Here is a 23716-nt window from a genome sequence, read left to right on the forward strand (position 1 = left end):
AGTGTGCTTGTGAAAAATTGAATATAAGATTCAGATTCTGTTGAACAGTAGTCTCTTACAAATGCAAGACAGGAGTATAAATCATTTCTTAACCCGGGATTTGGTTTCATTTACAGACAGTTTTCTGTTTATAAAATTTAACATAACACAGTTTTCCAAAAAGAAAAAAAATCTAGATCTCAAATCTTAGTTAATTAACTCTTCACTGATAGGAAATTAAATTGAAAGACAGATCAGTACTGGCTTTAATTTAAAATGTAAGAGCACATGAAGAACGAAAGAAACAAAGTTTAAGAATTGAAGACTTTAATTAATCAAAAACGTAATTTTTGGAACGATTTTACTCCCTTTTAATTTGAAAATTTCTTGTCACAAGCAGGAGACAGAATTCCGTAACCAAGCTGGATTTAGGTTTTCCACACTAACTTATGACTATGAGGTCAATTGGCAACAACTTGCTACTCTCTCGCTGCTGAGCTGTACAAAGTGACAAAGAGGCCGTACTAAGATACCGAGATAAGAGAGCAAGAGAAGAGTCTGTGGGATGTGTTGAGTAGCAGTGGGAGACTGGCTCTTCCTAGACCACCATAGCAGGAAGTTCATGGCCATGAGGTCACAGGGACACGCCGTCACTCAGGGATTTACAGAAACTGGTTTCAACCGGAGTTCTTTGAAAGTTTTCTTTGTCTTTGTCATTGTTGCTGTGGATCACTGACTGCGGTTCCTAGATTGCTCATGTCCAGTCTTCTCCTGTGTGTCTTTTTGCAGTCCAGAGAAGTTAATTATCTGTCGTGCTCAAAAGGTTAAAAAGATTGCGATATGTTGTATTGTCTAAGAGAGTATACTGTAGTATCTGTGGCACACACTGCTGACCGTTGCTGTGTAAACACAGTATGCTGTGTCATACAATCTGGCATTGAAGTCACTCCCTAAAGTTATCTATGAGAACATGTACACAATGACACAAGCTGAGGACTTTGAGCGTCAAATATTGACCTGAGTCACCTGCAGTGCTGTGAGACTGAAGGGCTTTTTCCTCCTGTGTCTCTGCTTGGATATTTTTTAACAGGAACGCCAAAGATTCATAATGGAGGAGGGATATGAACTCGACCTTACGTATATCACAGAGCGTATCATAGCTGTGTCCTTCCCCCGGGGGTGCTCCGAGGAGATCTACTCACACAACCTGAAGGATGTCACGCGTATGCTCAAGTCCAAGCATGCAGACAATTACCTGGTCAGTGCCGGTCCATTTGCTGCTTTCCCCTGGAAAAGTGCTGTAACTGTGTTGAAAGTGTTGAAAGGTGGTGGGCTTTGATGTAATGTTGACTTGATCCCAGAGTGATTTCATGCATTTGTAAGAACTCTTGTTAAGGAAGAATGCAGAAATCTTAGAGACAACATTTTAAGACTTGTGCTTTGTTGTGTTATGTTTTCTTTAGATCATAAACCTGTCAGAGAAAAGACAAGATCTCTCTAGAATGAACCCAAAGGTAAGGCATCTGGCATTTACTTCAAATAGCGCAACTGTACACCTCTGTCAGTCTACTTGATTAACTCAGGCTAGTGAGCTAATGTGAGCAAGATATTATTGATTTGTAAAGCATAGGGACAGAGGATGATGAGTGTGTATGTGTGTGTCTAATGGTGTTGTTTTTAGACCCTGGATACAGGTTGGCCTGACCTGCATGCTCCACCTTTGGATAAGATCTGCACTATTTGTAAGGCCATGGAGAGCTGGCTCAATGCTGATCCGCTACATGTGGCTGTTATACACTGCAGGGTGAGCACCTACAGAACCTTTATACAAATATAATATTGTAAAACATAGAACAGTTTAAGACTAAGTGTGATTCGATCAGATTTGGTTAACATCTACTGAACTGTCTGTCATGAGAATGTGGTTTTACATGTTTGCTGAATCTGGGTAAGTGCAAACCAGTGAAACGAGAAAGGAAAAACACACAATAAGCAGAAAACAGTTATGTGAAATAAACAATGTGGTTCTGCAGTGTGGTGCAAAAGTCTCAAGGCACCTGTTCATTTTAATGTTTTGCTAGGAAAATGGGAAACAGTGATTTATTGGAATATGTGCAAAAATGCTTGGAAATACAATATATAGACAAACAAATAAACAAAAAACAGAGTTTGTGCAGTTCTTACAAACTTGAATGTCAGCAAGTTGCTACGACCACCTTTATTCTTTGACACAGCCAGAATTCGATTGGGGAAGATTTCTTCTAATTTCTATTACTGGTCCTCGGGAATAGTTCTACAGGCATCTTGAAGGACATTCAAAGTTCATTTTTGGATGTTCTTAATCAAGATGATCCCAAACTGTTTCAGTAATATCGAGGTCGGGGTTCTGGGGAAGTGACTCCATGACTGATAGTGTTCCATGTTGTATTTTTCTATCCAGGTATGCTTTTACTGCATTTACAGTGCGGTAAAGCATAATCAGATGCTTTCCAGATGGTATTAGATAATTGATCAAAATCTGATGAATCAAAATCTGATGGTATTTTTCTGCAGTCATAATTTCATCAATTTTGGTAAGATCCCCAACACTATTGGCTGAAATAGAGCCTCATACCCTGAAAATACCTCCGCCGTGCCTCATAGATTGCTGTAAACACTCACTCCACAGCAGTTTGGCCACCTATATATGTGTAAACACTATTATTGTATATATAACTGTGTTATCCCTGGCAGTTTGCTAATAATAAAGTATCTAAAGATAAAGATCTTTGCTAAGTTGTCTGATATGTGTAGACACTACACTGGTTCACCCCTTAAGTTGGTACATTTTTACACTTGAATGATTCTTAGGTCAGTGTTAAATGGGTTGGCAAACAAACAAAAAAACATTCATCTGAAAATAGCTAAGTACACAGACTGGATGACTGGACTGAAAATGAATAAGCAGCAAATAGCCAAAGGAAAGCTTGAAAGACCTCCAGAAAGCCTGGAGAAATGTTGCTCAAGACTACCTTAAAACATTTTATCTTAAAAATAACATTTAATCTTTACAAAAAAAAGTCTGGCTCAGTGGAAGCAAAATATAAAAGAAATGAGAGGTGACTCATGACTTTTGGACAATACTGTTCGTTTGGCTGGAACTTGTGTTTATGAAGACTGTGGGGGGCCTTTTGGCTTTGGTTTCATTTTTAGTAAGACTGCTGCGTGTGTAGTGAATCATCTCCTGTTTTTTTTTTTTGTTGTTGTTTTGTGTGGGGTTTTTTAGGGTGGCAAGGGTCGAATTGGCGTTGTCATCTCATCGTTTGTGCATTTCACTGACGTGTCAGCCAGGTAACCAACACACTTCTCATGTTTTGTTACTATAAATGATGTTTTTTCTTTTTGCTCTGAAGTCATGGCTCATCATGCTATGTGCGACCGCTCACTTCTGGTGGTGAAGCAGTATGAACAACAAACCACAGCAGTTCACGAAGACTCGATATGTTGTGTTTTTGTAGACGATAAGCAATGTCAAACCAACCACCGGGGTTTATTCACCTCCTTTAATTTCGGGTTAAGGTGAATCAGAAAGTGAGTCAAAAGAAAAGTCACTTCTCTCCGATTCAAAGAAAAGCCACACAATTTAAGCAATGAATCACCCCGTATTGAATTGCGTGAATCAACTTAGAAACATGTTAGTTACTTAAATGCCTTCTAGCCACAGTGTCAGTTTCAATGTATTTTTTTTTATCATGAAGAAAACGGATTATAATTTTCTGACCAAGCAAGCAAATTCGGAAGTGCCGAAGGTTTAAGTAAGGGCTGATATTGACACGACCTGCTGATATGGCATTGCGTAGATTCTTTCTGCACACAGCAGACAGTGTGGCATGGCCATATATTGGCTCTTAATTCAGACAGTTTGTGCATTTCTTAGCACTTTTCTTTCCCACTTCCCACTGAGGAATACCATTGCAGTAAGGTGAATGTGAAAGACAGGGGGCAAAAGAGAGGTAGAGAAAGAGACAGGAAAACACAATGGGACAGATTTACAAAGGAATAGATTCCGGGGTGGGGGGGGAGGAGATGAGCGAGATGGCCGATGACAGTAACAGAGCTTTGGTGAAAGGGTTCCAGAGCCTGTTGGTTTTAGGTCTGTCTGAATAGCCAAGCTGCGCACACACTCTGGCCTCTCTGTGTCCTCCTCTCCCCCTCTGTGTTTACTTAAAGCTGGCATTCCCTTCCTCTCTGTTGGAATCCTCTGTTTCTCTGGTTACTTTCCCTCTTGTCTATGCATGTGTGTGTGTGTGTGTGTGTGTGTGTGTGTCTCTGTGTATGTATGCATTGCCTTAATTGGATGTTACAGTCCACACTATTCAATTATAGAGGAGAGTATAATCTTTCTCTTGAGTCATAATTACCTAAAGCGTTTTACGCGTCTCTCTCTTTCTGTCAAAGTGCTGACCAGGCGTTGGACCGCTTCGCCATGAGGAAATACTACGATGATAAGGTCTCAGCTCTGATGACACCTTCACAGAAGCGGTAAGACCCAAAACATAAGCACGCCCTTCTGTTTGGTAATAGAGCTCCAGCAGTGTGTTTGGCTCCTCATTGACCCACCTCTCCATCCAAACAATCAGATCCCAGACCCAGCTGATACCATACAATTCATTCAGTCCCCATGCTGTTTGTTTACTTTTTGAGCTGACAGCTAGTCATTGTTTATCATTTTAATAGGATCCCATGGTAACCTGATGTAATCGTAAACCTACATATCTCGCTCGCACTCATGGCTCTTGGGCAAAACTGGTTTATCATTTCTGTCTAGTCTCTTTGCTTATCAGTGATAAACAGTAATGATGACAGTTACTGTTTTCTAGAGATGCTAGACAGCAGATTCTGATTTATTTCAACAGAGTCGTGTTGGCCGTTTTCTTTTCCCCCCCCACATATTTAGCATAAGCAAAGCTGATGTGCCATTCTCACCTTGCAAAAAAAGCAAATAAGCCTGTTTTTCCAAAATGCTGAAGTGCTGTCAGGTTTGGAAAAAATATCTTAGCGATATCACTTTACCTGTGAAAAATACATCTTTTTTTTACAGAAGGGTCTGTAATAGAATCAGGGGTATTTACTAGGCAAGGTCAATGTAATGAAAAGATATTATCAAGTTGCATTATGGGTGTTGAATGAGACAACATTTGGAGGCTGACTGTAGTGGCTAAACGACAGGATATCTTGGCTTCAATGAACAATGACATTGTTCTTTTTATATCTCACTTTTCAGTCCCCCTTCGCATTGAATATGTAATACTAAATCACTGAAGCAATACAAAGTCTTGTGTAATGTTGATATCCACCTCCGCTTTCCTCTCAGGTACGTTTGGATCCTCAACAGCCTGCTAAGCGGATCCATGAAGATCAATGCCTCCCCCTTGTTCATGCACTGCGTCATCCTTCACGGGATTCCAGATTTCAACTCCGCAAGAGGTTAAACACATATTGTTTATCACTGTATATAGTTTCAAAGAAAATACCATCACTTCTAGCATGGCACAAAGAAAGGAATTCGGAGACAGCCACATCAGAGTTCGAGGGGTAAACAAAAGTGGAGTCTGATTGGAACCGTGTCTCTCTTTTTCCAACTCTCACAAGCATGCTCAAACAGATAGAGGTTGTTTACATAAACAGAACTGAAGAAATGAACTTCCCAGTTCCAAGTGAAACCATGGGAACACACACATGCGCATTTTCGTGTGTACACGTAAATTGCTGTTTTCACTAATTTTACTGAAACAACAAAAAGGTTTTCATCACATCGTGGAGCTCAAATCCCTTTCTCACAGCAGCAGCTTATCACACTTCAGCTGTGAGCAAAACAAGCCAGGAAGCATCTCCTGAATATTTTAGCTAACTGGTTTCTCGAGGTCTTGATAAGAAGGAACCTGTGACTAACATTTTGAAAACACTTTGTCCTTTTTTTTATATATAGTGTGCTGTCCTTACATAAAGGTCTACCAGGGAATGCAAGCAGTGTATTCATCTGGAGTCTAGTAAGTAGCTTACACATGTGGTACTGTAATTTGAACATTATAGTTTACTTCAAAGTATGTTGGAAGGCTTTAAAGCAGTTTTCTGTTTTAGTTAGTTTAATGTTAATTTGAATTAGTTACTGCTTTCTGTAAATATCTGTAATTGCTTCCACACTCTGGCTCCATGCGACAGACTTCTCTGTTGTTTTTGTTTAAGTCACATTGGTCCAGGCCACAGAGACCGTGTATGCATCATGCTGGAGCCTGCGCAGCTCCTAAAAGGGGACATCATGGTAGGGAAAAAAAACAAACTGCGTTTTCAGAAGTTGCGAAATCTGTGCTTTTGTATTCATCGTGACATTTGTTTGTTTTGTCTCTCGTAGATTAAATGCTATCATAAAAGTGAGGTGACTTCAGAGCGTGAGGTTATTTTCCGGGTGCAGTTTCACACGGGAGCAGTACAGGGTTACAACCTGATGTTTGAAAAAGAGGACATGGAGACTGCCAACAAAGGTAGACCTAGAAAAAAAAATCCCATGAACAGATCTCATCACCCCACTGATAGTAAACAGCAACTCCTCAACTCTGCACAGCATCTGCGAGGTTCAGCTTGAACTTAATTTAGACATGCTGCTTTTAGACCAATAATTTGGTTTCCCCAAACATGTTACAATTACCGAGAGAGCTGCAAACTAACAGCAACTTTCATCTTACTGGTTCTAGCTCTCATTTATGCACTTCTCTCCTTTGTGCTGTCAATTCAGATCCCAGATTTCCAGATTATGGTAAAGTGGAGCTGGTTTTCTCCGAGGGACCAGAGAAGATCCCAGGTAGACTTCTAACTCTTTATCTTTATTTAAAATTACTATAGGGAGTAGTAGGAAAATTTGAAAACCAGATACAATGTTCTCTTCTACTTTTTTACGTGCTGTCCTGTCCTCTGGTCTTCTCCCTCTGCCCCCTGATGAGAAGGGAAATGTAGTGTGAAGTGTGTGCTGACAGAGAGGCAAAGAAGCACAGCATGAGCTGCAACAGAGGCCCCACAAACTATGTGGGGCCTCTGTGCAGGTCTGGTATACAATGAAATGTATATATTTCTATTGTCTGCTCTGTTTTTGATTAAGTCTTTTGGTCATCAGCCATATTGTGGTGGCACTTTCTATTACAGCTTGGTAATAATGTGGTTCCTGAGGGGTAATAAGAAGGTAATAATATGGAAATAACAAGTTATTAACACTTAAATACAAGTATACCTAGTAATAACTAGGTAATATGTTCTGTCAACAGTGGTTATACTTGAGTAATATTAAACTGATATTTACATATTTAGGAAAGAAGTGTGGAAACAAACTGCATTGGTTGACAGCACTACTTAGTAATAAAATAGGGCTATAAGTTATATAATAACAATATAATCACCTTCTAGGAATAACATAGTAACATCTGAGCATGTGAATTTTTATATACTGAATACTAATATTAGTTGATTGTGCTTTGTTTCTCCTCTAAGGTAGCAGTTTAAATATTGTTTTTGCCGCTGTGGCTAATGACGTGGACAATGAGCAGTAGTTTATGTGTAATAACCAGCAATCATGAGTGTAAAATACAAAACTTCACATTTTTAGTAATGTTTCCTGCATGTAAACCTAGGACTCCAAAAATATGTCAGTATTTGCTAGATGTAAGTAAATAATAATGACTCAAGCGTGGGTTTATGCTATACAGATTATTTGTTGCTACACTAATAGAATACAGGCCATGGTTCTGACAAGAGTTGAGTAAATGCAAGAAGAAAATGAGCACCCTTTAACATCCTGACCATATGACAGCTCAGCTTGGCTGCCTTTTAATAATAAAACAGTTTCTCTGAATATGAATTTGCGTTTTCATTTGTAATAGCATTCAGCTTGTTTGAAGTTACATATGCTACCAAGGTTACCAAGCTGTAATAGAAAGAGCTACCAATAATATTTTTGCTGATGATTTGGGGTCTTAAATAAAAACCTTAATTTTATTTTATCTTAGTTTGTAGTCAGCCCACAAATTAAATAAAATAGTTTCTTTAAAAGGCAGCACGGTGGTTAGCACTGTTGCCGCACAGCAAGAAGGTCCTGAGTTCAATTCCACCATCAGGCCGGGGTATTTCTGTGTGGAGTTTGCATGTTCTCCCCGTGTTTGCGTGGGTTCCCTCCGGGTACTCCGGCTTCCTCCCACCATCCAAAGACATGCAGCTTGTGGGGATAGGTTAATTGGATAATCCAAATTACCACTAGGTGTGAAAGTGAGTGCGAATGGTTGTCTGTCTCTGTGTGTTGGCCCTGCGACAGACTGGCGACCTGTCCAGGGTGTACCCCGACAGCTGGGATAGGCTCCAGCCCCCCCCCGCGACCCTGAAAAGGATAAGCGGAAGTGAATGGATAGATGGAGTTTCTTTAAAATTTAAAAATAAAAATGTTCAGAAATGACATGGCTTTCCTGCTATCAGATTAATGAGAAGGGTCAGTGCTACTTTCCAGTCACTTTACGATATATATGACACTACAGCCAGCTTAACATAGCATGCAAACTGGACAGTAATGTGTGTGTTTGTTTTTTGGGGTTTTTTTTATTCCAGGTGCTGACAAGTGGAAAAATGGAGGAGATGTTATTGTGGACTACAACACAGCAGATCCTCTAACTCGCTGGGACTCGTACCAGAACATCTGTGATGGCGAAGGTACTGTTGTGATGCCTCAGTGGTCTTTACATGACTCACAAGACTAGTATTCATCCAACTTTATTTCCTTATCATTTTCCCAGCTTGCAGTGCATTCTTTCTCTTTTACATTTACATGAACACATGCACCCTTTTTTTTTTTCCCTCTCTTGGTTATTAACCCCCCTTGACAGGGCCTGTTGTGCATGTTAGTGAGTGGCTACAGCGTGATCGCAATAACATCGACGCAGTCACCACTACATGTTATGGGTGTTTCTATAGGAGTGGGACTTCAATCCAAGTTATGACACTTTCGAAGCTAAACTTACCTTTTAGACTTCAGGGTGATGGAGATGGCATGGAGTGTGTCTGTGTGAGGGAGAGGGAGGATTGTTGTTGTACGCAGGAAATGCTGGGTTCAAAGGAAGAGCAGTCAGTTCTCAGGAGATTTCTGTTTTGTTGTTTCATGAAATGAAAGGCATGCTTTAACCCACTCACACATACACACTCTCACTACCGCCCACACACATACACACGCACATATATATATATATATGTGCGGGTATATATACATTCTCACACACACACACACACACACAGAGCCACCCTGTCAGGGCGTCCCGTCCTAGCTGTGGTTGTTGCTCTCCACTCGACCACAGAATTCACAACAACCTCCCAGAATAGAGCAACGTGGTAGTGGCATTAAAACACAGATCCACCCTGTTCCAGAATTCATTGAGTGTTTTTATAAGCTAAGTTCAGCATGCCTTTTTTTTTTTTTTTGCTTTCATTTGAAAAACTCCGATAGATTTCTTCATGCTCACTTGTGGGAATGCAATAAAAACACAACCACTCAAATTTAAGAATTCATCAAAGCAAAGCAATGACAACAACAAAGAAGCATTTTTTTCTATTGCCTCGATTCCCGAGCATTCATGTGGGATATTTACAGCCTTATTTTTCTCATGTAAACGCTACATTTGAGAAGCAAGACTAGGAGCTTTGTTGGAATTCTACATCCACTTACCACCCCGTCTTCTGGCAGGACTAGTTTACCTCTGTGAGGCTGTCACTCGGAGCTTCTTCAGGAGGAGGAAGTCTAGGAAACGTTTGCCACTTTAGTGCTAATATTTTGAAAAGAAAACCTCATTTACTTCAGTGGCTTTTCTTCAATCGTCAGTGTGTGTTTATCTCCTTGTGTGAATTGATGGCTAACAAAATTGTTAATTCAAGAAAGGTTGTTGACTATTTATTTATTTTTTAAATGTATGTGGTGGCAGTGTTGGGGTTTTTTGTTTTTTTTTGTTTTTTTAAATTTAAATAGAAAGGCGGATATCCATGGAAATGTCTCCTCTTTGCTGTAAATAATCCAGCATTTTTCATTGGACTTTTTCCCTAATTAAATGCACTTCTGTATAATATGGTCACAGCAACCAATATATAATGTCCTAATTATAACATAGAATACAAATAGTTCAAAAATGTTAGTCCACATTAAATGAAAGCAGATCCTGTAAAAGTTGATTAAATGGTTTTGGAAAGGTTTTGAATGATACTTTGATACTTGAAATCCTCTGACAAATTAACTAAAAAAATGGATAGATGTCTTTTTTTTTAAATTTCTTTTTAAATCATAGACGGTTACATTTTGTTTTTGTCTTCTTCTGAAGTGATGATTTGGACTTGAGGGTGAAGTGTCAAATTAACTATGGAGCAAGCTGTGTTATTTGCCAAATTACATTCACTTTATTTTAAAAATAAGCTACAAAATGCACAAATCCTATAAAACTGTTTAAAAGGTCAAGTTCAGTGACATATTAGTTGAGTGTCTAGTGTTTCTTTCCTCTGTAAAGTTGAGCATCTTAACATGATGGGAGATTGACTCATATTTGGAAGAATCGCATGAACTTTAATTTTCAACACTTGTGCATTGGTTTTATGAAGCGTGGAGAATCTCAATTTAACTAAGTATATTGAATTTTAGGAAAGACTAGCATCAGATATACACCTATAAAATGAAACCTTTGACTTAAGGCACTGAAAGACCATCTCTCTTCTGTTTCTGATTACTGTGTTGACCATGTCAACTCCAAAACTAAGAAAATAAAACTTTCCTCATGGTGAGATACTGCTAGGGTTGAGTATTGTTCAATAATAGTCATTATTTGTTCATCTCTTTGTACAGTGGAATTTAAAGTGATTCCCTGTGTGCGGCAGTATACAGATCGTAGGCACATGCAGAAGGCTGGGTGGAAGCAAATGAGGATGCTCATCATCATTATGTGTTTGACTCGCATTTTTGGCATTCGTGGGGTGCAGGATGGTAGTAACTGAGAAGGAATGGAAAGGGTTGGGTAATTGCATAGGCATACACAACCAGACCTCCTCCTGTGATACAAAAGCAGCTGGAGGAGCAGTCCTGGTTTCGCTGCTTTCGTGCACTGTAATTGGTAGATTATTCAGAGACTGACCATACCACAACAGCCAAAATGATGAATGCTTGATGTAAATGGTTTGACTGATTTTCTTAGGTTTGCTACCTAAAAACACGTTTGGTGAACCATCTATGGCTTTCTTAATGTCAAGATTGGTAAAACTGTTTTGAAAACAATGCGTGAACCCCGTAATTGGGTTTGAGGCACATCTGTTTCTTGCCTGCATTGTGCATGAGGGCATCGGGCGTGTAATTTCACGACACACAAGAGCAAAAGAAAAACAAACTTGGCTGCCACTTTTCGTGAAATTTGCCCCGAGGTCCCTGCAGACGCTAATGACTGCTTTAATTGAAAAGTGTCTTTTTGAGGAGCGAAAATTTCTTGAAGTACAAGAATGTTGTTTTCATTCTTTGATCTTCTCTGGCCTGCCCTCTCTCTTTTCTTTCATTCCCTGATTTTGTTTTTTCTTCTTCCCCCTCTTCTCTCCCCTATGGGGTAGTCCCCTAACGCAAGGCAAGAGGTTGAGGCGGGCTGGTTTCCTCCAGCCCGCCTCAGCTCCTTAGTCCCGCCTCACTTGTTTACATTCCTCTGCCCTTATTTGGAAAACTCAAGGTCTCCCCTCGCCACCACCCCAGCCCTCCCTCTTCCCTTGTATAGAGTGCAAACACCTTCCTGGCAGTGAAAGAAAGCAGGGCCAACTTATTCGAAGTCTCTGAATTTGCTCCTTACGATTACCTGCGTGTTAAAAACAATGTCTGCTCCTCTGTGCATTCATCGCCTGTTCAGCTCTTCAAGTTTTATTTCACCGGAGGCTAGGATTGTCTTGTTTGCTTACCTGGCAGGGACCGTGAAGGTAAGAGATTTTATTCTGCAGCCAAATGGGTGGCCATGAAGGAGGAGGCAAGGTGTGTGTGGGGGGGGTGATGATGAGAGGGATTGATGAAGAAAGATGGCTAGTATTCAGATTCAAACCCGCTTAAACCTTAGTAGAAGGAATTTCCACTAAGACTGGGGGGGAAAAATCCCAGCAGCACATGCCTGAAAGCAGTGTTAAAAAGTGCATTTTGTGTGACGGGAGGGACAAATCATGCAGAGAGAGGGAGGGGGGCTTTTATCATGCATGTCTGGCATTCAAATCCTCTGGTTGTGGATTGACTGAAAAGCAAGTACTTTAAAGCAGTAGGCTAAGGAAGAATTGTAGGAGTCATGTTCCCTGCTCTCTTTTGTTGTAGCGGAGGGAGAGTGACAGTGAGACGGCAGTTCTGCTTACTTGGCAACATTGTTCCCTCACCCTTGGAATTCAACTCCAGACCTCATTTTGCAAGATGTCTAGCATGGCTGAAACCAGACTTTTCTATTGTCGTGCATGCCGTGATTTAGCTCGGCCTTTCAAAATGACTGACCTCTTGAGATTTATCTGTTACTTCTGAGGATTAAGGAGCTTGTTTGGACATATGCTGAGGGTCAAGGGGCAAGAGCGAGGGAGTTGGGTGGCTTCATCACAGCTGGGTGAGGAATGCAGGGGTCAGAGAAGATCCACAGCTGTCCGACTGTTGCAGCAGCAGATAGAAGACTTCACATCTCATATATAATCTATATAATGAAGAACACCTTTTGCCTGTTATACACGCTACTCTACTACTGCTACTACTAAACAAGCACTCTAACAGTTGGCCTATTGGGAATGGATGAGTGGAATATCTTTAGTTGAAGTAAGTTTAGATTACAGAAAAAATATGTGGTTGAGTCTACATAACATTACACTTTTTTCCCAACACATCTAATTTAATGGCTTGTCTCAGTTCAGTATTATAAGTCACATCTCTCTCTTCTCGTACTCTGTGTTGTAGTCTCTGTTGTCATGGTCATGTGAGGCGTGAGTGTTTGGCGTCTGTAGCGAGTCTTCTCGTTAACAGAGTCTTCTCTTGTCTGTGGTTTCTTGTCCCGTTTGTGCGTCTCTGCTGTTTGTGCGTCTCTGTGTGTGCCCATACCAGCTGACTGTATGAAGCGCCGCATCTCTTCTGTTTTGCAGCACCACGATCTCAAGGCCTAACACAGGACAGGACGGCAAACAAGAGGAGCCCCACCAGAGGAGACGTCGCGCTGGCCCAAGGGCCGCGCACAACCTCCGCAACCTCTAGCCCTGACCACAGTGACCACGCTCTCTCTGTCAGTAGTGACTCAGGCTTATCTAGCACTTCCCTGTGGGCGGACAAACCCACGCCTGTCGCCAGTGCTACCACCACCACCACCACCACCACCTCCGTCAAAGCTAACCAGGGACCAAGTCAGCAGGAAAAGGTCCAGCTAAAGCGCCTCCTGAGTGGTTTTGGCCTTGAGGATCCAGCACTGGAGGAGATGACTGACGAAGGCGCTAGAGTGGGCGTCCAGCAGGTAGTACCAGCACAGGTGCACATCAATGGAGACCCACAACCCCGAGAGAGGGAAACAGACATTCTTGATGATGAAGTCATTACAGGTCACGATCTGCACAGTGTGGACAGCTTAGGAACCTTGTCGTCATCGTGCCACAAGAGCAGCCAGAACTCCCTGCTGTCAGATGGCTTTGGGAGTCCCGGAGGAGAGGAGCAGCAAAGCCAAAGCCAGCACCACATCCACCATATCGCACCTCATCCTATCGAGGACTATGAGAGATCCTATGCTGAGGCTAGAAGGGGCTGTCTGAGCTACAGGAGCAACTCTATAGCCTCCTCTAATCCCAGCAATGCCCCTGTACCCCAGCAGCATGTCTACAGACAGGGAAGCTATTCCACACAGTCCTGGGTTCGGCAGCAGCAAATGGTTGCCGCGCAACACTTTACCTATATGCCAGAGGATGGAAACGATGCAGATCGATTCCACCGGAACAAACAGGGTGGTAGTCTACCTAAAGCAGGCCTGCCCACTGAACCACAGGGCCTTACCAGGGACTCCGCAGCAGATCTTATTAGAAACGCAGCACCCCACAAAGAACAAACGTCGATAAACAACAACAATAACAACAAACGAGATGAGGAGTTCAAATCTCTCACGAAGGACATCGACAACTCCATCGACCAGCTCAATCAGCTGATCATGGACCTGGATCCCACGTTTGTGCCGAGCCACGGCAGCTCCATTAAGAGAAAAGGTGGAACACCGGTTAACGGCTCGGTCGGCAAATGTTCAAACGGCATCAACCTCAGATTCAGCGATAATAACTCAGCAGACCTGAAAAGCACACAGCAGACAGGTAAGATAGTCAGTCTGGGTGTGGTGGTGGTGGTGGTGATGGTGTTGATGTGGTGTTGTCCTGGAAAAAAACGTGTGACTAATCTCAGACAGGAAGTTGTTTGCCTTGATACAGCAAATAAACACAGGAAAAAAAAATATAAGCAGCAAGACCTATTTCATCCCAAGTTGTTTTTCTCCAGCACCATCCGCTTTTCTTCCACTTCACTCAAGAGCGAACATAACAAAGCACACCTTCTCTCCCCTTCCCACCTGGCGTGTTTTAGGGGCAGAAATAGCAGGGTTGTTGCCAGGTTTTCAGATGTTTTCAGATATTTTCAGAGGAAAGAGCGCTGTCCTGACTTGTTTTTAGCTGTGTGTTTAGCTATCTGAGGGCGGGATCAATGTGGTACATGAAGACAGACAGAGCAGCTGTCGTCCTCTCTTCTGAACCTTACCGTCTCAGTGTTTGTTAATAGAGATTTCATCGTGTGCACACAGATATGTCCACAATCAGTGACTATCGTGCACCGAAAGCTCGTTGTTGTGTATAGATGTTCAAAGCACCACATTTGAAATGTGCACTTCATTCCTTCATTTAACATTAATCATCTTTATTGCGTGCCGGTTGTAGTCAGCATCACGCTTCCATCTTTTCTTTTGAGTTCTTATCCATGATTCTGTGACGCTGAAACATCTGCTTTGATTGTTGTTAGACTTGCTGAGCAAACACGGGTTATGCAACACGATGGCTATAGTATCTACAACGATAAAGTTATTTCCTCTTTCTTCAAGTTGGAACTGATTCCTGGAGTCATGCTGAGATTCTTGAAAAGCTGCAAAAGAATTCACATTATCTCCTTCCGTACCTCTCTGCTTCTTTCTACATCTGTAAAATTTAATAGAGCCTAACATTTCTGATAAATATATTCAGAAACCAGAAAAAAAACATACAGCATTTTTTTTTTATTAAAATGCAACATTTTTATTCATTTAGTGCAATTTTACTAAAAACTAGTAATGCAGAGGTAATTCAGAAAGCTATCTACGTGGATAAATCACAGCATGCATGCGTGGTTGTAGGAGGGGGGTGCAAAATAGGGAGGCCTGAGGAATTTCCAGAAGAGAAACAAGTCAGCCCGCAGGCGATGTTTCTTTCCGTTTGATTCAACAGGCATACCTGTCTGCACATATCCACTACATGGGTGCACCATTCCAAGTAAAAATAAATAAATAAATAAAAATGCCAAAGGCGCTAACTTTTCTAATTTGCAAATAACCTGTGGGAAGCATAAGAGTGTTTGTTTATAAAAGTTCTTCACGATATATAGGATGTCTGTTTAAAGTTCATGCTTTGGGCCTTGTTTTTTGCACTTTCGAAGTTGCATCTAGGATCTATGCAGCTAGACGTCTTTTTTGCTTGTGTTCATCATGTTATTGCTTGTAGCTTCCATGCCGTTACTCTTTTAAGCATAACATTAGCTGTTTTTACACCTTAACGGAGTTAAAAGGCGTAAAAAGAATATTAGGGCTAAGGAGAGAAGTTGTGTTTTTTTGCTTATAGTGTTAACTAAAAATGATCATCTGAAATTCATTATTAGCCTGGTCAAGTGACAAGCAACATGAAAAGGCATTCATCAACATAATTCCAACATGGCACAAACTGCCTTATCGGTTATTGTCTAGGTATCCCTCCACAATACTGTAGATAATGTATTATACTTCCCATCCCATCCTTACTCTTGAAGTCATGACAGGTTGCAGAAATAATGGTCGATATGGTACATTTTTCCACGAACACGATCGAGCTGTTTTTTGTTTGTTCATAAGCAGAGAGTGCTTGCTAGCGCTGTCCTTAGACGTTAAACGTGACAAAACTATTGAGGAAAAAACGCCGCGTATATATTGTTTACCATGACTCTGGTTTTACGTGGCCTATCAACACAATTTAAAAACTGGTATATATCACATTGTTGCTTTGTCATCTTAAAGTGGTCATGTGATTGGCTTACCACGTCTAAGATATTCTTCCTCAGTCAAACAGCAACACTCATGCGATTGTTTTGCCCCCCTTAGCTCCAGGTGTTGTGCCAAAAAGTGATCATCTGCCAGAAAGTGATTGTCGTCTGCGGGAGCGCGCGCAGCCGCTGAAAGCTGTAGCGCCCAGATTACTTACGTAGTCAGCTACTTCCATGCAACTGATATAAGGTGCGGTCACCTGAACACAGTTTCAACCGTCTGTTTGTTGAAAAATAGTAACGCGACCTCATTTTCTTGTTCGTAATGGCAACGGCGTTGTAACGATAGGAATTAGTTAGATTACTCGTTACTGAAAAAAGTAACGCCGTTATTCCCATCACTGTTAAAGTGGTTTAACAAGCAAAAAAAAAATCATCTGAAAATGATCAGCTACAAGGACTAGAACATAAGGGGGGAAAAGCAGCTAATGTCCAAAGAAAAACTTTAAAAGACCTTCAGAAAGCCTGGAGAACTATTCAAGACCATATTACAAATTTGGCCGCCTAGAACGAAAAATATAAAGAAATAAGGGGTGGCTCAAGAGTTTTGCAAAGTACTCTACATAGACCTGCAGTAAGAAGAAATAATGTCATCTATGCATACAGCTCTGTCTGTGTCATCTGTAGATCAGGCAAAGTGATTAATGAGGCCAGGCATTAGCATTCTTCAGGCCTGAGAGGTCAGAACTCACTGGGAGGGCTCAAATTAACACCCTGGTGTTGAGTGGCCACACTCTTCAGAGCAGTCACAACACTGAACACCCTTCACCCCGAATACACAATGAACACCATCTAGCTAGACCTCCGGCATTCCTCAGCTGTCCACTCAAAACATTACACAAGTGGCAAACCTTTTCACTTTTGTGCATGCCCAAATTCAGGTGTAACACATTCCCAAACTAATTGTGTTATCATAATATATAGTTATTCCTGTGCTATACTGTGTCTGATTTAAGGAGGCTAAGTAAGATGTAATTAAAAACTACCAACATGACAGAGGTGAAGACTGGAGGTTCCATTAAACTGCTTTGATATTGAAGAAATTTGCCATTTGATTCATTGTAATCAGAAAAAAAAGTGTTAGAAATACTGTGATTACTCTGTGTAACCATACTGCTTCAAAAAGTTTTTTAGGAATTCAGTTTAGACAAACCCTGTCTGCACTGTGCGTACTTTCCTCAAAGGTACCAAAGGTCAAAGCACCACTGTTTCTCATTGGTGTCTTTAAGGCACTTCACTTCCTTAAAAGCAGTGATGCATGTAAATCTGTTAACATTTAATGACCTTCTTGCTGCTGTCTACCTGTGTGTATGCAGCTGTCCAATCCAGTGACGGACGAGTGGGCATAACACAGACTCTGAGTTGCCAAGGAAGGGACGTCATAGATCATTCAGGCTTCTGTAACTCAAGATGGGCTGAAACAGAGGAGTACAGAGGCCAGCAGAGATGTCCCCCCTGTGTGCCACAGTCCCAGGTAGATACAGCACATGTGTGCAGTATATTTAAATGACCTCTTTCCCTCTTAACTTTCAGTTCCGTCATACATACGTGTGTAATGTTTGTTTCAGCATTCCATATTGTGTCGAAGTGACAGTGCGGATTACAGATCCAACGGCCCAGATGTAGATAATAGTGACATACCTCCACCCACTCCTGCATTCCCCATCTCTCCACCAACACCTTATGGTGAGTACACTGCAGTTCAGTTTTCATACATGTACTAAAGGCCTTAGGGAGATGTTTGCAATAATCTAGATGCCTACCACCATAGACAAATTGGAATAACGACCAACCAGCCCTCTGATACAAATGCAGTTTGGCACCCATGTGATTTCCACCTGTGTCTGCTTGTGCAGTGTGAGAATAACATAATATTCAAGTTATGGTCTGTTCCCTGCCTGCTGGATGCTTTACTCAGATGCACCCCTCACCCAATCCATTACTTCCAGTATTGAGAATGTGACTGATTTGTGTCGTGTGCTCCATGTGAATACAGGCAGCGGTGGACGATGATCCTACCAGCGTGGGGAAACAGCTTATTTGTCTCTGTAACTGTCACCGGATTTCTCAGCGCAGTTGATAATGTGTGTTGTCCCATGCTCATGTGCTTTGGGTTTTCAGTGAAAATCTTCTCAGAAGTGACTCACAACAGGAATACTCCATCTCCCAGCATGCAATCTTTTGGAGGCTACAGAACCGACCACGGTGGGTTCTTGAAAGTTCTTCAAACTGAGCTTGTTTTTGGGGTTTTTTTGTCCATTTTCTGAGAAATTAAAATGAAATGACAGAAAAACAACACAACCATGCAAACAATAATAATATATATGTATGTTTTTTAGCATGTTTTCATTACAAAAGAGACAGGACAGGCATTTTGGATTTTTTCTGCGTTATATTATAATAATGCTTGCATTGTTTTCTGTGCAACATCAGCCGTTTTGAGACAGATGGTAAAAGTTGTCTCGAAAGCAGGGAGATTCCTAACCATTGTCTGCCCTTCATGGTTGGTTTTTAAAGAATGTCTGCATGGTCACGACCTGCACAGAAAACCCCTTATTTGGGACATAACTGTGTTGTTTTTTATATTAAAATCTTTTTTTTTTCTTCATGTTTTACTTTGGTCTTTATCCAGTGCAGAAAAAAAAATCCAGACTGTGAGATTGTTTTTAGAGACGGATGGATGGAGTTTAAGAAAGAGTGCATTTATAGCACTTTGTTCCTACAGGCCTGGTGGACTTTCCAGAATTCTTAAATGTTACCTTTTTTATATTTACTCTTTGTCATAGAGCTCTCTCAAAACTATGAAACTGATTTAAACGTCAATCTAAAGTCTGGTGTTTGATCCAATACAGAGATAAAATAGATCAAACCCGTTTGTTTCCATAGAGATCTACAGTATGTCTAAAGGTTGTAGGTCCTGGGAGCAGATCTGTGTCCCTGCTGTGCCTCTTACTACCTCAGATATTCAGGCAAGAATCGCTGCATTCAGCCCTGCCACATCTCCATGGTTACTGTGGGTCAGGAAGAAAAACAACTTCTCCTCCCCATGAAAGTGTCTCTGTGTACACAAGTGGAAATGGGGACAAGAAGAAACCAGTTACTCTTTCAGCTTTGCACCTCTTGTTTCTATAAACCCAGAGAAAACTTGCCTGCAAAGACACAGTTTGAGTTTTTGGGGATGTCAGTGTGCCCAGACTGACTGAAATAAAGCTTTAGGTAATTGTTGGTGTAGGCGTTTAATTTGTAGCTACCGTTAAGTCTTATTTGCTGAACACCTGGGTGGGTATAAGGCCATACGAACAGTTCTGGTTACATTTCAACTACAATTGTAAGTATTTGTTACTTGAATGAACACCAACCTTTTTCCCTGTGATTTATTTCACGTGTTGCAGAAATTTTCTTTTAAACTTTTCAGAGCTGCTTTTTCTTTTCTTTTCTTTTTTCTTTTGCAGCTTTCCTCTCCATACTTATCCCTGCTTATGTTTATGTTCTTTTAAAATTATAAAATGCATACCTTGACTCGGACTCTGTGCAGAAATGTGCTTTCTAACATTCTGCATTTCGTCTTACACAGAACCCAGGGAATATTCAGAGATCAACCATTTCGGAGTGGAGAGTTTGCCAGACCCCTCCATTAACTGCCACAGGACACAAAGTTCCTCATACTCTGCCTCTATTGTTGGGAGCCTTCAGCAGACAGACAGGTAGAGCTCTGACTTACACAAAAACTCCAAGCACCTTTTTTTTTTTTTAGATCCTGTGTTAACACCAGCAGTAATAAAATGCTCCCTTAATCTGTTTTTCCCCAGTTCAAACAAGAACCAGCACTGGCCAGAGCATCCTGTCCTGAGCCACCACTCCTCTTTGAGTAGCTACCCCTCTGCAAGACAACCTCTGCCACACTCCGTGTCACTGGACTATGGCCACCACTCTCCTCCCCTTAACCACCCCCACATCCACCCTGCCCCGAATGCTCACAGCTCTCCTCGAAGCAACCAGCGAAGCCATATGGCTAACTATACTCTCAACCATAGTCCTGCTCAAAGCTTTGAGGAACAGGATGACTCGTGTCTCGGCTATGGCGCAGACTGTCCAAACCTGGACAGGGATCTTTTACCCTCAATGGATGGGCAGAATCAGTTAGCACAAATGCAGCCTCCACTTCTGCCTGAAAAGAAGAGGACGTCAGATGGGGAGCATTCGCTGGGAACAGCCTCTCCAGCCCTTAGTGGATTCTCAAGTCCCCACAGTGGTAGCTCCCTGAGTATTCCTTTCCCTAACATCTTGCCTGACTTGTCAGCTCAGGCACCAGGCACAGCCTCACCTCTGCCAGGTAAGCTAGGGTCTGCTAAAGAAACTGAAAGCCTCGTGGGTGTCATACGGCTCGTTGAGTGATTTTTGTTGTTTTCTTTGTCTGTGTATTTTCCAGATGTGCTAGCCAACAAGCAGGTTACTGTAAAATTTGTGCAGGATACATCAAAATTCTGGTACAAGCCAGACATCTCAAGGGATCAAGGTAGGTGCCAAATGTAAACACTTTTTTTGTTAAGAAAATTCTCGAGCTACTTCAATCATTGTTTCTCTCTCTTCAGCTATTTCAGTCTTGAAAGACAAGGAGCCAGGCTGCTTTATTGTGCGGGACAGCCACTCCTTCAGGGGGGCCTACGGTCTGGCTATGAAGGTGGCTACACCCCCTCCCTCAGTTCTTCAGCAGAACAAAAAAGGTATGGTACATGTGGGTGATTAAAAGACGGCATGAGCACTTCAACATTTGGGAAAGACATATTTGCTGGCTTTTTATCTCTGTGTGTTAAATATTGAGTTAAATTCTGTGTGAATAACTTTGCGTAAGACAATGGAAGTGGGTGGAAGCGATTCTAATACAGAAATCCCAACAAGCAAAGCAATCCAACACTTAATTTTATTAAATACAGTTCTGTTCAGTTCAGTTTTATTTATATAGAGCCAAATAACAACAACAGTCACTTTAAGGTAAACACTTGGCAACAGTGGAAAGGAAAAACTCCCTTTAAACAAGGAGAAATCTCTGGCGGTCATCTGCTGCGACCAGTTGACCGGTCCTTCTGCTTTGAATAATCGTGCAAAGGTAACCTAAAGCTCCCTTGGAATGTGCAATATACTTTAAGTGGATCATTCGGGTCAGTTTGTATTTGTATTGTACATAACACATACACAACATACATAAATATCTCTGGGAAATAAACATACATCACAGTATTACAGAATTTCATTGATAGTTAAGATATCAGAGATTGGTCCAGTGGTCTGGACAATCCTGGGAATGGTGCATAGCATAAGCACAGACAAAGCCATCTTCAGTTACAGCCCACTGTGCGCACCATCACAGTGGAACCTAAGAGTCCCTCTCTCCCTCTGCTTGTGAGTGACCTCCTGTCTTTCTGTTTCTCTCTCCTGGGCATCATCATCACGATGCCAAAGGGACCCCTATTGCCTGATACTCTTAGATGTACAGCTAACGTTTCACTCATTAACAAAAGATGTGCTGGGTCTGTAAGCCTGCTATAATCCCAGTGTCTTCTTGTGCAAGTGCACTTTCCCACATACTGTAACTCTCTTTCTGAGAAGTCTGTCAGTCCCACAACTGAAGTCAAAACAAGATTTTTGTTTGGTCATCAACTTCCTGGTTTGTTGGTTTAGCATATTTAGAAAATAGGCTAAAGTTTGTTTGTTTTTTTCTTTGTTTGTTTCTTTGTTTTTTTGGTAACAAACACGCAGTCTCTAGAGGACTCTGGTCAAACATTCTCTGGATTGTTTCCACATGTAAGGAAGTACTGACCGAATTACAATACAGACCCAATTTTCTTATTTGGAAAAGGAAAGGAAAGAACACTAAACCCCACACAGTGTGTCAGGAAAAAGTCTGCTTATTCTGAGGGGCACAAAGGATGCCCTTATGCCCTGTCTGCAGTCCTTTCATGTTCCCTTCTCCCCGATTCACACCTGCCCTTTTGTTTGATTTCACCCTTCTTCAATCTAACAGCACCTGTGGTGACATCATGACACAAACCATCTCCAGACTTTGAGCTTTGGGTATTGTGACTGCTTATAAGTGTGAAACCCAACCCACTTTGTGGAGCAGGCTTTTCTCCAAGCTTTTGTATCAAGACATTCCTCACATACGCTCATCCAGCCCCTTCAGAAGAGCTTCTGTTGAATCATAATCCACCTAATCTCTCTAGAGAATGAATGTAGCAATTTAATGTGTTTGACGCAACACTTAAAGGCTGGGAAATTATGTGTGGTACTGAGATAACTGCTATGAGATGTTATGCAAGTCAGAGTAAGTGTAGAGCAGAGGTTAATTTGTTGGTTTGCATGCCACATAGAGCCCAATTTTATGTGAAGTGGGTCGGAAAAACCTTTTACTATAACTCATATGTTTATGTTCTTTTTTTTCTTTTTGTGTAAAGACGTTTCTGGAAAATGTTTGCATTTCTTGAACTGTCCCTTTACAAAAATGATGATGAACAAGTTTAAATTTTAAAAAGCGCAGTTTTAACAATATGTTTCATTAGCTATGAGTTCCTAATGAAAGATCACAACAGATTTCCATCATCTTTGACTATTTTGGAACTAGTAATTTACTTCTCTGTAATGCGAACAACGAGGAATAGCAGTGCAGACGAGTATTTTTTTTTATTCAGAAAGAAAGAAAAAGTGATAATTAATGACTTCCCTGCAGTTTTCAAACTTGCCATAGGCCAGACAGGATTCTTGGGCAGGCTCCAGGGGCACCAAGTTTTACACCCCCAATTCTAGATTTTCAAATACAAGAAAGTTTGCTGAAAAGAAAGTATACTATTCTAGCTAGTTACGTATTTCTTCTTTCTTTTTCTAACAGGAGGAGATTTGGCCAATGAATTAGTGCGCCACTTTCTGATTGAGTGCACACAGAAAGGAGTGCGGCTGAAGGGTTGCCCCAATGAGCCATATTTTGGTAAGACTTTTACATGGTTAGCAAACATCAGTGACACCATCTGGATTTTTGGCTACACTACAGAAATTGCATTGTACCACCACCAGTAGAGGGCAGGAGAATTTCATGAACGCCAAATAATGATAGATCATAAACTGTGATAGACTGGAATTTACCCATACAGTGTTTCATGGTTTATGTCTGATTTCTGTGGCATTTTTTTGTGCCCCGCTTTCTTCAAATATAGCAACTATTGAAGATATATATTCAAATTAAGTGTTCCACTGATGAGAATTTTATTTTATCGTGGTGATAGAAGTTTTTCTCTGTTGTTTTTTCTCCTTCTTTTTCTTTTTTTCTGACAGTTTGCAGTTTTTCATGAAATCTTGCATTTTTTAAAATAAACATGTCAT

General features: G+C 41.2%; 1 protein-coding gene across 2 annotated transcripts in view; it reads left to right on the forward strand.

Annotated features, from left to right (window-relative positions):
- Positions 1-23716, forward strand: part of tns3 (tensin 3) — a 31992-nt gene that overhangs the window by 4810 nt on the left and 3466 nt on the right. Inside the window, exons 2-21 of one of the 2 annotated variants that reach the window (XM_005721395.1) lie at positions 1070-1237; positions 1443-1493; positions 1661-1783; positions 3245-3309; positions 4417-4500; positions 5333-5445; positions 5948-6008; positions 6205-6280; positions 6371-6500; positions 6752-6817; positions 8602-8703; positions 13150-14349; positions 17662-17819; positions 17914-18031; positions 18467-18550; positions 19920-20049; positions 20155-20678; positions 20775-20861; positions 20938-21069; positions 23229-23324. In XM_005721395.1, the coding sequence (XP_005721452.1) occupies positions 1088-1237; positions 1443-1493; positions 1661-1783; positions 3245-3309; positions 4417-4500; positions 5333-5445; positions 5948-6008; positions 6205-6280; positions 6371-6500; positions 6752-6817; positions 8602-8703; positions 13150-14349; positions 17662-17819; positions 17914-18031; positions 18467-18550; positions 19920-20049; positions 20155-20678; positions 20775-20861; positions 20938-21069; positions 23229-23324 (3550 nt within the window). In that variant the 5' untranslated portion in view covers positions 1070-1087. The remainder of the gene's footprint in view (positions 1-1069; positions 1238-1442; positions 1494-1660; positions 1784-3244; positions 3310-4416; positions 4501-5332; positions 5446-5947; positions 6009-6204; positions 6281-6370; positions 6501-6751; positions 6818-8601; positions 8704-13149; positions 14350-17661; positions 17820-17913; positions 18032-18466; positions 18551-19919; positions 20050-20154; positions 20679-20774; positions 20862-20937; positions 21070-23228; positions 23325-23716) is intronic. The other variant, XM_005721396.1, reaches the window with a different exon arrangement.

This window comes from Pundamilia nyererei, unplaced genomic scaffold (assembly GCF_000239375.1).
Source record: "Pundamilia nyererei isolate P.nyererei 1_Seehausen unplaced genomic scaffold, PunNye1.0 scaffold00004, whole genome shotgun sequence".
Taxonomy (NCBI): Eukaryota; Metazoa; Chordata; class Actinopteri; order Cichliformes; family Cichlidae; genus Pundamilia; species Pundamilia nyererei.